The sequence below is a fragment of the Aphis gossypii genome, chromosome 3 (genome assembly GCF_020184175.1).
Source record: "Aphis gossypii isolate Hap1 chromosome 3, ASM2018417v2, whole genome shotgun sequence".
Classification (NCBI taxonomy): Eukaryota; Metazoa; Arthropoda; class Insecta; order Hemiptera; family Aphididae; genus Aphis; species Aphis gossypii.
In genome coordinates, this window is record NC_065532.1 from 50,139,049 (window position 1) to 50,152,995 (window position 13,947).

Consider the following 13,947-nt stretch of genomic DNA (forward strand, 5'->3'; position numbering starts at 1 on the left):
TTTTTTTTACTCGACAACAATACTTATAACATCATAAATCATAATAATATAAAGTTAAGTCATAATATATTACACCAGTATTGTGGTATTTCAACATGCTGTTATGATAATATATTACTAAGAATAAATCTTCAGAATGTTGTTAAAACAAAAACAATTTAAAAAGTTTCAATTGTATAAGCATTTTTTTATTATATACAATTTTTTATGTTAACACTTTAAAATATTAAATAATTTAAATAAAATATATATTATATGAATTCACTTATAGTATAACTATATAAAAAAAAAATAGTTTATGTCTTATATGTGTATAGATTCGTTTACATATATATAATCGTTGTTTAATAATTATTTTATGAACTTATTTTTATATTCATATTGATAACATACAAATCGTAAATACAATTCGGAAAATATATATAAAAAAAAAAACAAATATTGTGATTCAAGATCATTCTTATGCATAAAATTATTTAAAAATATATAATATAACATACCTATTGTACTGGAATAGTAATTTTTTATTAATCGACATTTGTAGTTTGGTATTCACTGAGATAACAGTCCTTTTATTTCGTTTAAAAGAACCGAACCAATGACCATTTTCTCACAATTAACACATACCGTTGCCAAAGACTCTTGTTTGGTAATAGTAAGTAACACAAGACAATTAGATGACAACGTCTGACCACTGAACCTGAAATATGAACATCAATTATGATAATTAAAATTGTCCACTGGAATGAAACATTATTTTTGAAATTATCAAAACGTGAAAAAATTATGTTATTTGTATTAAAGCGTTTGTTTCTTATGTGCTAAAGTTTATTATTTTAATAATATTATTGTTGTTTCTTCAACGAACATGTAATAATATTGACAAATAAATGTGTACCTGAATATATTTTGTTCTTCCGTAATAACACGTGCAACATTGAATATTTCAAATACGGCTTTTTGTATTTCTAAATTAACATTTTTCAAAGTTACTTGTGCCATGTGCTCGTTCATCCCTTTAAGTTTTACTAAATACAAAATATTATTATTATTTAGTGTGAAAACTAAACGCGTGATATAATATTAAAAGTCAAAGGTCGCTTTTTTTTTAATTCATCAATTTAACGATTATAATAATGAAAATTGAAAAAAAAATCAGGACCCATCTATTTTTGTTTAAACTAATTTTTGTTTACCTTGTTCGCCGATAAAGTCGTCCTCGCTCATGGATAGCGGCTGAACGAGTTCACCGGCGGGAACACGCAATACGACGTCGCTTTTGCGTTCCATACCGGCGATGAACCAGGAGACTTCCAAAACGAGAGGTTGAATGGAATCCTTGTAGTCGACTCCGAGTGCACCCAAGGTTACCGAACCCGGCAACAATTGCATGATCGGGGCCGAATTATAAATACTCAAGTCGGAACTCTATATAGGCACGTATAAAAACACATTTTATTAAAACAAGTTCCTAATACCTACCGATGGATATACAATATACATACTGCGGAGTATGAAAACTTTACTACAGATAATAATAGTGGTGGATATAACGAGTGGTGATGAGGTATAACATATTAGCGTATGATGAGCATTTAGTAATAATGTAATTTTTAGTTGTATATTATAAATGTGTAACTATTTAAAAATTATGTATAAACTTTAGTTCTACTAGTTCTTCTTCAAAAAATTAAATTAAAATAATGTCGAATTTTGAATTCCGTATTGCTGCAAGAAAAACAACCAACCTTTGTAAAAACCGTCAATACGCTAATTTTAAAGAAGGCAAAATCGAGATCAATAATTATATTTGATTACCATATATTTTATAATAATTATTAATTAATATAATAGTACTTACGTACGTCCTAACATAGATTATGTGATCTATATGTGTATGGCAATAAAGAAAATATCATATAACATTGATTTCGCTTCTCAAATGGGCGTAGACGACGTTTGTTTACAGTCTACCTTACGATTGTCTATATTTGTCTCTCTCTATATTTAAATATTCATATTACTCAATTTACATGTAGAATGTATACCATGAAAAAAATAAGATTTGATAAAATATGTAATTATAGTTATAACTATCAATAAATTTCGTTGTCAATTTTCATTTTCTTTTTTTTTTTTTTAATACCTACCAATTAAAATTAAAATCATACAAGCTAGTTATTTCTATAACACTCGTTTATAAACATAATATATATAAGTATGTGCGTGTGTTTGTATAGAATTGAAAACTATCACTGTGTACTTATAAATACCTTTTGAGTCCAGTGAATGTTGGTGAGAGCTTCTTTATTATCATGATTGGTGAGGGTCAATTCCACGCTGATCATTTTCGGCATTGCGTGAGGACTTCTTGTGAATCGCGCCAGTATACTCAGTTCATTATGTCCGTTAATTTTGTTCAATATTTCTGTTTTCGCGGATGGCACGAAACTTGGAGGTACCGTCTATATATTATAAACATAAAACACACAGTAGTAAAATTTTTTTTAAACTAATGTATCTGTTAATAGTTAAAATATTAGTGTACATTCTATGTATAATGTATACAGTAGCCAGTTTCTGTTTCAAACATACCTTTCTGACATTTTGCTGAGTTAGTTGTTGTGTAGTGGGAAGTGACGATGATTGATTACTGCTCAACGGAGAGAGAATATCCCCAAATGACGGTACCAACGTAGTTTGTCCGACTGGGGCAACTAGGTTTATTCAAATGATAAGAAAAATTGTATCAGTTTTATATTACAATAATAACACTTTAGGTCGTTTAGAATTTAGACGCACAGTAAATATCTCCTCAGAATGATTGCAATTTTAGTTAAATTTCGATAGTAGGAAAAATAGTTTTTGGAGTCGTGCACATCTTTTATTGTGGACATTATACCAGGTAACAATCGTTCCGGGACATATTACATACTTATGCGTACACAAGGTCTTTCATATCATGGAGTGGAGTATAAGATATTATATTATATCATAATATAATATAATATTATATTATATTATAAATATTAATATTCGAAAGACTCTGTACATCAGGTACGTCAAATTAAAAATATTATTTAGGCCAAAACATTTACACAAACAATTTTGTGTACCGCAAAAAAAAATATTATTATTATTATTTAATATGAACAATTAAATATTTTTATACTTTGGACTTGGGGCCGCATAAAAATAAGTCGCAGGACCACATGCTTGGCATTTTTGCTGTAAATTATATCTATTGGGTATAAAAACATAATAAAGTAATTTTAAAAACTCACAGTCATCTAGTTCCAATAACAAGTCTACATTGCTCTTGGCTGGTGGCTTGGGGACATTTTTTTGTACAGCAACGGGATGTTCATCGCTACTATCGCTCTCAACGGATTCGCTGTCTGAGCTGCTATTCACATCAGAATCGACAAAACGTCCCTGATTTTTGTTCGTCTATTGTATAAATTTCAAAAAACATAATTAATATCGTTATCTATACTATCATTCCTATATTCTATTTAACCCTGAACCCTCTCTCCGATCACTTTACCTCCGGTTCGATTTTTTCGTAAGAAGAATCCGACGACGAGTCGGTGGTATCGTCGTCAGAATCGTCCGATTCTTCTGAACTGTCGTCTTCGGAATTATTTTCGGAATCAGAATAAAACGTTTTCTTCTTATTATTGGACGACCGTTCGGTCTTCTGTTTAGCAGGCTTCTCTTGTTCTTCCGGCAGAGCTACGCAACGAACGCTCGAATCCGTCGGCAAATCGGGGAACTGAGGTAAATCTTGGTATCCGATTGCTCTGCTATTGATGTAATGTGATAATGAGCCCATTTGATATTCTTCCCGATCTATGATTATAAGATTCACATGTTATATTAATTATATGTGTGAGACATATATAAACCGAAAATACTAAAAATAAGGATTTATATTGCATATAATAATAATTATGTATATTATAATATGATATTATGAAACGTAAACGTAAATTGATATTATACTGTCATTAGTATTGTCTGTTGCCAGACCACAGACAAACTACTTATGTGTAGTTAATAAAATCTGCAAATTACAAAAAAAATCTTTTTAAGAAAAAAATTCCTCAGTATCAAAGTTAACCAATTAATATATTTGGTTGATAATAATTAGGGTCCAGATTTAAATACGTAAAAACTATCAAAATATACTCTAAAAAATAATCCAAAGTTTAATTATTTTAAAGTTTTAAATTAATCATTAACAATAACCTGAAACTTGTTGTTTGTTAAATGTTTTTTGAAAAAAATAATTACCCACGAAATTGGACTGTAGTAACGGAGCGGGTTTTTCAGCTAAAAATATGTTATTTGCATGTTTGCTCAATATGCTGTCCTTGAATTGTTCGGGAGGAAAAAGTATGTTGTTCAAAAATCTCGAACGATCTCGAATGTCGTAGTTTTGATCGTATTTGGCTTGTTTCAACACGTACTGGCATAATAATGTTGTCTGCGCGGGATTCGTCAAAAATAATTTGACCGCTAAATTCATTATCTGTAATTTCACTATATCTTCCTATGCACACACACGCAACAATAAACAGCGAATTAAAATATCTGTAATGCCCGCAAATAGAGACGAGTCGTGTCCAGTGCACTATAAATATACCTAGTATAGGTACACGTCACGATATCGAATCATTTTAAAAGTTTACCTCGTTGATGTATGTTTTTGCAACTTTCCTAAGAACGTCGGGCGCTATGGTGGATACCAATTGCGAGTACTCTCCGAGCAACCATAAAATTGATGCCCTCGCTTGGGGCACGGCTATGGAGTCCATCAATCGAGCCATGTGTCTTATTATATCGCAGTGTGCTTCGGGTTGGTTTTGTAACAATTTTTTTATGACGACAACGCTTTCGGCTACTACCGCTTCTAAAAAGTAAAAAATATAATTATAACGGAAAATCAATAAAAAAACACACACTTAATGTACACTCGTAATTTGTGTACAAGCGATTTCGAATCTATAATGCTATTGGAAATTACCGTCACGACTCGATAACATGGAGACCAGCCCACTAAGACACGTCTCTGTGACTTCTTTGATGTTCGAAGCACATCTGAAAATAAAAATGTTCATATTGCACATCAGATGTTCATTTATACAACTCTAAAATCGAGTAAATCAAAGTTATATAATATGTAACACAATATGTTTATTATTTTGAGAATTTTTATGTATGTTGTTAATTTTTAATAATTTAAAAAAATTAAAAACCATTTTTTTCTATTTTGATAGTTTTTATTTTGTTGAAAACGTAATGATAATTGATCTATCATTATTGACTTACTTTGTTAATTAATATAATTAAATGTATTAATTTTTCAACTAATAATTAGAGTAAATTCACTTATTATACTATTGTTTATGTTTCAGTTTTGGTATTAAATATTAACGAAATATATTTTGTGTTAAATTATTCATTAGATTTTCTATTTACGTTTAATAAAAAACAATTACTCAGTCTTAAAAAAATTAAATAATTTTAATTAAAAGTGTGAATTCAAAGTTTAAAGAGGGTCGTAGCTAATGAAGTAACGAACAATCTTTTATTTTTCAGAAAAATAAGCACTTCTAGAATAAGCCATTGAGAAAACACATATTCATCCTTCATTTTACTTCAAGTAGTGTATAACAATAAATTTATGTTTACGTTTAGTTTTGTTTAATTTAGAATTATTGAATCAGTTAGGTAATTTAACTTTTATCGAACTTAAATGTATAATAAAACTTTATTTGTGTTCTGTCAGAGGTGATTTTTAATTATTTTAATTATGTAATGAGTTTTATATTATGATTGTCGATAGTATGCATAAAGAATAATATATAGAAATATTTTTGACAAAATATACATCAACTGTTAATTAAAATATTATAAATATTATATAATCATATAATTTTTTATAGAAAACTGACTACCTATCATTTGGTCATTTTCAGGACCGATTTAGATCGATCAACAAGAAATCACGACAAGAATTGTAAACCCTAAAGGTTTGACGAGGAAGGCCGTAAAATTGAAAAGCAAATTAGATAATGCTGTAATGTATAGGAATAGAGAAACTTAACGCGTGTTGATGAGTTCTATATTTTCAGATCGAAAATCGAGATCACGAATGGAATCGGAAGAATGATTAATCGAGCGTATAAAGATCGTAAGAGAACGATTTCTTGTCGTCAATGGCTATCACAATATAGTACATAAATCAACACGTGTTTGTGTTAATGTATATATATATATATATTTATAAACTCAATCATTCGCCGACGTCGTGTTCGTTTGAAGTAGATATATACTAAAGGAAGTTAACAGGTGGGTGACATATGCGGAAAAACAAAATAGTCTATTCCACTATAAAAATAATGTAATCAACGTAGTATCTATATAACGGCGTCTGTATTAGAGGGAAAGTCATAAAATTGGTAAATTTTACGAATATTGAAACATATTAACATTCAATTTACTCTATTTATTTAGAATTTTCATTTTTTATATTATTTTAGTTCAATCAACGGCAGTAGCGTATATACAAGGGTGCAAATGGGTCATGCCCCCCTCATTGGCCGTATTGGTTATTTATTTTTTTTGCGGCAGAACGTATACTTTTTCGAGTTCAGAACGACTGAAAACATACTTAAGGCCAACAATGACTGAAAATAGACTAAACGGATTCGTAAACATAAATAAAAAAAGAAGACACTTCAGAAAGTGAAATCATTGAGGATTTTGGAAAAAAATCACCAAGAAGATTGCAACATTGCAGATTAGTCAAATTAATTTTCTACAATTGTCACTATTTTATACACTTATAAAATGTTTTTTGTTCTAAAATATCTGTTTATATGATGTTATTAAATTATTATTCATTATTATATAAATATGTATTAACTTGATGAATGACCAAATATATAAATAAATTATTTGCGTTAAAAACATAAAATAGTTTGTTAATTTTTTCCTTTTTGGTAGTATATTTGGTAAAATTTTAGACATAGTGTGTGTCCCCTAAAAAAAAAAAACTCGATAAAGATCGTTATTTGACGGTAATTCCATAAAGATCATTTGGAAAAATGTACAATGCGAAAATGTAAATTTTTTTATAATGAACACCACGTGGAATTTCTAGTCACGAGTCTCGGTTTATTGTATAATTGGAGTTTCAACTAGGTATACATAATTGAATAACGGTTATTTACGAATTATGATGAGTAAAACACGAGAAAGTGTTGTTAGCACCAAGTAACTTATTGAATGATGTCTTAAAAAAAAAACGCCTAATATATTTTTTCTACAGTTTAATTAAATTTTTATTATACTAATTAGTAATTAGGAACGTGGAACAGAATGGGGTTCTGGCAGGTACCGGGAATCATATTATGGATGAAATCACTCAAAGGCGCCCTGAAGGGGGGCAAGCTGGGGCATTTGGCCCCCCTGGCTTTTCAAAAATATGTTTTAAAATAAATAAATTGCTATTTGTCATAAAAAAAAATCCTAACATTGCCCCTTCCTAGAAAAATTTCTGCGGGCGCCTATGACATCATTATATATTTACTACCCTACAGAATGGTTATTACCAATGGTTATGATAGAAATTGGATTTATATTGCAACTGATCATAAACAATTATACATTAATAAATATTAATAGTAATAATTCATTTATAAATCATACACAAAAACTAGTCGAAATTTATATTGTCAATAAATTGAAATACCAAAGTACCTATAGTTTAAAAAAAAATTGTATTCATTATGAATTTATGAAATAAAACGGTTTTTAACAATGTTTATTGTTATGCCTAAGTTCCGTATAGAATCTGTAGAATATTTTAACATACAAATAATTGTATAAAATAAATTTGTGAGTACCTATATACATGTAACTCACAGCTACAGGTTAAGTACATCATTAGGGATATTTCCACGGTGCGTACATAAAAAAAATTTTATCTGCGGCTTTGTTATTAATTTTTATATAAAATAAAAATGGATTTTAGTTTGAAATTTTTATTTTAATAAATTATATAATTATTTATGAAGATGTATTATTATTTTTAAACTTCCCCGCTGAACTCAAAGGTACAGAGCAAAAGTTTCTAATAAAACTTAATTAGTCACATAATTCAAAATTAAACATACGTATAGTAATAGCTACTTCCTAAATAATATTATAAGTCTAAGGTTCAAAAATCAACTATTTTTCATTTTATAAGTGACTTATAACTTATAAGTCTTTAAAGGTTAGTGTCCCCACTTTGTCCCGAACGTTCCTACTTTTGTTAGATTTTTTTATGCCAATCATTATTTTTCCTTGACCTGTTTTTATTATTATTATTTTTACCCTTATTAAATCAACTGGAAACAATAATGACATTGTCTCCATATTTTTATCAATCAACTTATTATTTCCTTTTTGTCAAGTAATGTTTTGATGTAAAATTATTAACGTAAACAATTAAATTGATTCTTATCATCGGTTTTTGACGATTATTTAAAAGATCTATTTGTGGAGTATTTAAATATTCTTATTAATAGGTAATAGGTGATGACAGGTAATAGATCCCTGCACCTAATATACTATTTATAAGTTATAACTAAACTAGTATAGTTTTAATTTAAAAATATTTATTTTTTATACTCTAAATGGAATAATGGATGTATTGATTTTATAATAATGAGTTTTTTATTTATTAAATTTAGATTCTAAATGGAATGATGTAATGATTTTATAACAATATGTTTTTTTTCTATTTGACAACATCTTAGGAGTACTTAGTAAAAATGTTTTTATTTTAAACTTAAGCGAGGTCAAATTAAAAATGCTCACTATTTTTATTAATTATCCGGGGGGGGGGGGGGGGGGGAATTACGGAAAAATGGTAATTTTTACGCTAAACCAGTTTTTAACAAAATTTATTTCTTTATTTTCTTATAATTTAAAAATGAAAATCTAATTGTAAAAACTAACTAAAATTTTCACAAAGTATTTATACAATCATTTTCTATAAATTGTATCATTTTAAAATATTTTGACTTTTTGAGCATAAGAAATTCTACTCGTCAGTAAAAAAAAATGATTGAATGAGTTAATATTTTTAAAAATTATTAAAATCACGAAAGTAACTACCTATGTAATAGTAGTAATTTGAAAAATCTTTAATTTTTATACTTAGTTAGAAAATTTAATTTAATATTTCTACTACTTCCATACTAGAAATAAAAAATCTAATAAATATAGTTACGGCATAATTATTTTTTTAGACATTTAAAGAAATATAAATTTGAATAAAATTACGAATTTTAACGATGATTAAATAGTATTAATTATTTTGTTTAAATCAAAAACATATTTGTGGGGTCATAAAACTTTTTAATTTTTTTTTTTTTTTGTGTATGTGAGTGTATTTTAGGAGAAAAATACTTTGATCTTCACACACAAAATGTTTTCTGGTATCAATCTAATTAATACTTTGAGGTTAAAAACTATAATACCTTGTACTTTAAAAAAATAATAATAAAGTGATCAAGTGAGTAACGATCTGCTGTATAACAGTAGGTCACTATAATTTATGAATTTTATTTGAATCCAATGAGAGGTATCAATGAATACGAAAAACGATTCTGAATGGAGATAATTTGTCAGCCTAGGATATAATTTCCAGTGGTTGGTGAAAAAGGTGGTTTATGTCTTAATGGTCTGAATACACCAAAATTTAAGTTCTTTTATAATTATTGTAAGCCTAACTTGTGGAAAACCTTGTATTAAATTTTCAAATCTTAACTATTTATACAAAAGCTTTTTTTAAATTATACCTACAAAATAATTTACAATTATTCATCATTTTGACGAATTTTTGTCGATATTGGAACTTAAAATGCTAATAAATTCTGTCTATGCATTGTTATAATTTTTAAACCACTATATAAGACTAACTTATGAGGAACTTCGAAATTGAATTTACAAGTATTTTAACTCGGCCAAAAAAATTAAATCGATATTTATACAAAAAAAAAAATAAACAAAAACGAATATTTTAAATGCCAATAAATAATATAAATATTGCTATAAATAAGCAAAATATTTTGAAAATTAAATCATGTAAAGAAAATGCCAATCTAAATAACTGGTGAAATTTTCAAGTATCTACGACTTATACTTTTCGAATTATAACAAATATTTTAATTTTTTTGAAGATAAATTTTGATCGTTCCGCGATTTCGTAAAAATTTAAAACTCAAACGCACTTAAAATTTAAATAAATAATTAAATATAATTTACCTTCCAATAGCTTGGATAGCAGCAGCAACAAACTGCTTATCTGTGCTGGATATGTATGTTTGAACTTCTCTAAGTATTGTAGATATACTTGTTTCATTTGCCAAATTTGTCATGATGTCAAGTTTTAATAATTTTATATGTGTAGGATCATTAGATCTGACAAAAAAACTCTTCAAAAATGGTTCAAACATACTCTGAAAATATCAAATTGTAAATAACTCATTAATTACTAAATTTATCAAAAAAATACCTTTCTAGCTATTGAAATAGATGCAATAGAATTTAGTACAACTGATTGAACTTCTCTGTGACTTCTTAATAAGCGGATTAATGCTTTAGCTATCACATTAACTTCTGATTTTGGAGCTAAATGATGATATAACTGTGCCACACTCATCACCACCTTATAATAAATATAAAAGTAAAGAGTCAAATATAATTTTTTATAAATATCATAATTATCAAGCAAAAAGGAATTAAGTAACCTATTTTAGAAATTTGTTTTCTATAAGAACAGACAATTTTGTAATGTCATATCCATACAAAATAATACTGTTAAATGGAAATTCGATTAAGTTTTCTGAGATAAATCCCTTTCGAAATTAATCCTAGGGAATTTTTAATTTAAATATTGAAAGAGGTTGGTTCTTTTCAAAATTCAAATTCAATTCAATTAAACATTTAATAAAAATTTACAGAGGCGTTTCTGCTTTGAAACAAAGGCTTAGCATTTCTAAGCAAAAGACGATGGTCTTGATCCAATACGGTTGATTTATCATCTATACCAGCCTCTTCACAACTAGATAAATCAGAGCTATCCAAGTTAGAATTTTGGATTTTTGGACATTCATCTGTATCCTGTAAATATATATTAATTAATTTTTTTAGTTCAATAAAAAATTGTGTATTATTCTTACATTTTTATTAGGATTGACAAATTGAGTACGGCCATATCTAGTTAACATGTTAACAATAATTACTTGTCCCCATTCATCAATATCAACCAACAGGTTGCAAAGTTTTCTATAAATTTTGTGTATAAGATCAATTCTTTCGGGACAAACCTAAACAATTATTTATAATGATATTTATGTTTAATATTTAATATATTTTAAAGGCAATCATATTTAGTATTAAATGTAATTGTTGGTAAAATAAATAATTGCTGTTTAAAAATTGTATAAAATACCTCTTCAAACGCCATAACTGTTGATCCAACCACGAGTGTTGATTTATCAGCTAATAATTTTTCTATTACTGTAATAAGTTCTTCTTTCTGATCAGGGTCCAAACTAAAATAAAATTACAAATTAAGTATTATTAAGTATTTTTGTTTATAATTAAAAATAAAAGTAAAATAACAATTCTGGGCTTTTTATAACTAAAATTATAGAATTTCTAAATTACCAGTATAATTTGGGAATAGCGTGCGCGGCAGTTTTACGAACATATGGTGACATATCAGCAGCTGAATCTTTAATGGCTAACATGACAATTGGAACAATCATTACTACTCTTATACTTGACAATACTCTAAGAGCAGAAGCCCGTATTAATTGATTTGGGTCCTAAAATTATAAAATATATAATCACTTATTGTTTTAAACTTTAATTTATATTATTTCATTTAAATACCTTTAATGCTCTTTGGAATGTAGATATAGATAAAAGTGCTAAATCTTGTTGTTGTTCAGCATAACGAACTAAATATACATATACTAGTTTTTTTACTTCAATATTCTTAGAGACTACATTTTTAACAACAGCTGGAAACAGTTCTGACGCATCTCTTCCTTTGGCAATCATCTAAAATTATAAACATTTTTATCAAATAATTTTATCAATAATTTTAATATTGTAATAGTATATATTACACCAATAATTCGTTTCATAGCTTCCAACTTTGGTCCATCTTTCGCAGAATCTAACATTTGTTTCAAATCATCATGCCTGGTAAAAATATTAATATTTAAATGAGTACATAATATATTTAATATAGATTTAATTTACTAAACATAAAAAAATAACAAATATAATAACTAGAATTAGATTTGGATGTAATAGTTATTGTTAATGTATTAAAAATATAGCATAAATCCATTAAAATTCATATATTAAATCTACAAATTTTGAAAATTTGAAAAATTAATATTTAATTTTATACCATAAAATAGGTATATGTCATCTGAGAAAATAGATCAAATTAGTTTAGTTAATTTTTTAATTTTTAATTTATTAATATGAAACAATTAAGAAACTATAATAGGTATGTCAAAGACTTATGTAGTGAATAAGTAACAATCCTAAAAGTATTCAACTATTTCATTTGGTCACAATTTTTTTTTTCAATTTTATATCATTTTGATTTATAGTTTATTTTAATTATTAGAAAAATATCATAAGTTAATATCTAGTTAAAGGATTTGAGGGTATGCCTATATTTTTATTTATAATAATTCAGTATATATTATACAGTAATAATAATTATTAAATATTAAAACATTCAAACTCCAATAAAAACTAAATAAAGTTAAATAATTTAGGTACAATGGTTACTAAGATAATATCCTTTATTAAAGTATTATTATTAATAGAAGATACGTGTGAAATAACTTTGTACTTATTCTTTATATTTAAATAATTTTTATAGAAAAATATTTAAACAGACATTTTTGAAATTAAATGCATTTTAAAATTACACTCATGGTTAATAATTAAAATTATAGATGAAATGAACAACTAAATGTTTGTCAGTTATAAATGTATTTTCCAACATCCTTAGTTAGTAGAAACTTACTTTTTATAATCAGACACAAAAAAGGATGACAGTCCTCCTGAAGCTGGATCACTCGCATAATCACCATCCCCAGTTGTAGATGATGACAAACCATTCTTGTCATACGATCCATTGGTGCCACTCGACATGTTACTATAATTCTGTGGTGAAATTGAAAGCATTGAAGATCTTGGTAGTACATGGATCATTATAATGATGTATATTGAATGAAAACTCTAAAAACGTACTGATCCTAAATTAATAATAATAATTGTTTACTTACAGTAGATGAAGAATTCATGTGGGTAATGGGAATCCAATTGGAATCAATAAGTAGTTAATTCAATTATTTAAAAATAAATCTGTTGTAAGCTTTATGACCTAAACTACTGTAGTGGATTACATTCAAACGTATAGCAATAAATAGTGAAACCAATTGTTATACAGCAATACAGGTAGGTGTTGGTGTCGAGTGAACACTGAACTTTAAAACTGTGCTTGTGAGTAGTTGTTATCACCGCTGTTGGTGGTTACGTGAATACGTAGGATTTGATAAGAAACTAATTACAATGATAGTTGTGATAATATTATTATTTATTATTATACAAATGGATAGGATTGTATTAAGTGTGATAGATCAGTGGCGGGTAGTGACCTGTCTAAATCGGTATTTGGCATTGGTACTTCGGCAGTTAGGTACTACCAAAGAACAAACTTACTATAAAAAAAAAAAATATATTCGCTGACTGAACCCTCTTCAGTGTTGAAATTACTGTTTAGAAAGAAGACATTAATATTTAACACAATATGATAAAATGTAATATTACGTATAATTAATATTATTA

General features: G+C 27.1%; 1 protein-coding gene and 1 long non-coding RNA gene across 5 annotated transcripts; one reads left to right on the forward strand and one right to left on the reverse strand.

Annotated features, from left to right (window-relative positions):
- Positions 1–47: 47 nt before the first annotated feature.
- Positions 48–13,534, reverse strand: LOC114130389 (AP-3 complex subunit beta-2). 3 transcript variants are annotated; one of them, XM_027995368.2, is made up of 20 exons: positions 13,386–13,534; positions 13,124–13,263; positions 12,201–12,276; positions 11,962–12,132; positions 11,734–11,894; positions 11,516–11,618; positions 11,244–11,390; positions 11,023–11,184; positions 10,577–10,729; positions 10,327–10,520; positions 5,030–5,103; positions 4,695–4,915; positions 4,297–4,555; positions 3,548–3,852; positions 3,285–3,450; positions 2,596–2,717; positions 2,274–2,465; positions 1,197–1,428; positions 899–1,028; positions 48–700 (listed from the first exon to the last, which is right to left on the reverse strand). In XM_027995368.2, the coding sequence occupies exons 1-20, from the start codon at positions 13,401–13,403 to the stop codon at positions 553–555; spliced, it is 3,174 nt and encodes a 1,057-aa protein (XP_027851169.2). In that variant the 5' UTR covers positions 13,404–13,534; the 3' UTR covers positions 48–552. The 3 variants fall into 3 exon arrangements, with proteins under 3 accessions (XP_027851169.2, XP_027851168.2, XP_050058962.1); XM_027995367.2 differs by having other exon boundaries at positions 13,124–13,291; XM_050203005.1 differs by lacking the exon at positions 13,386–13,534 and having other exon boundaries at positions 13,124–13,326.
- Positions 5,039–6,691, forward strand: LOC114130390 (uncharacterized). 2 transcript variants are annotated; one of them, XR_003592916.2, is made up of 4 exons: positions 5,039–5,163; positions 5,605–5,668; positions 5,985–6,467; positions 6,549–6,691. It is a non-coding gene; the product is annotated as an uncharacterized LOC114130390 (long non-coding RNA). The 2 variants fall into 2 exon arrangements; XR_003592915.2 differs by lacking the exon at positions 5,039–5,163 and having other exon boundaries at positions 5,308–5,668.
- Positions 13,535–13,947: the final 413 nt, after the last annotated feature.

What these genes read in the sequence shown, in the direction of transcription:
- LOC114130389 (XM_050203005.1), bottom strand. Translation starts at nt 13,311, where the DNA reads ATGATCCATGTACTACCAAGATCTTCAATGCTTTCAATTTCACCACAG. An exon ending in CAAAAACATACATCAACGAG is followed by an intron (nt 4,556 to 4,694) that starts GTAAACTTTTAA and finishes GTGTGTGCATAG; the next exon opens with GAAGATATAGTGAAATTACA. An exon ending in GTTATTGGAACTAGATGACT is followed by an intron (nt 2,718 to 3,284) that starts GTGAGTTTTTAA and finishes GAATAAACCTAG; the next exon opens with TTGCCCCAGTCGGACAAACT.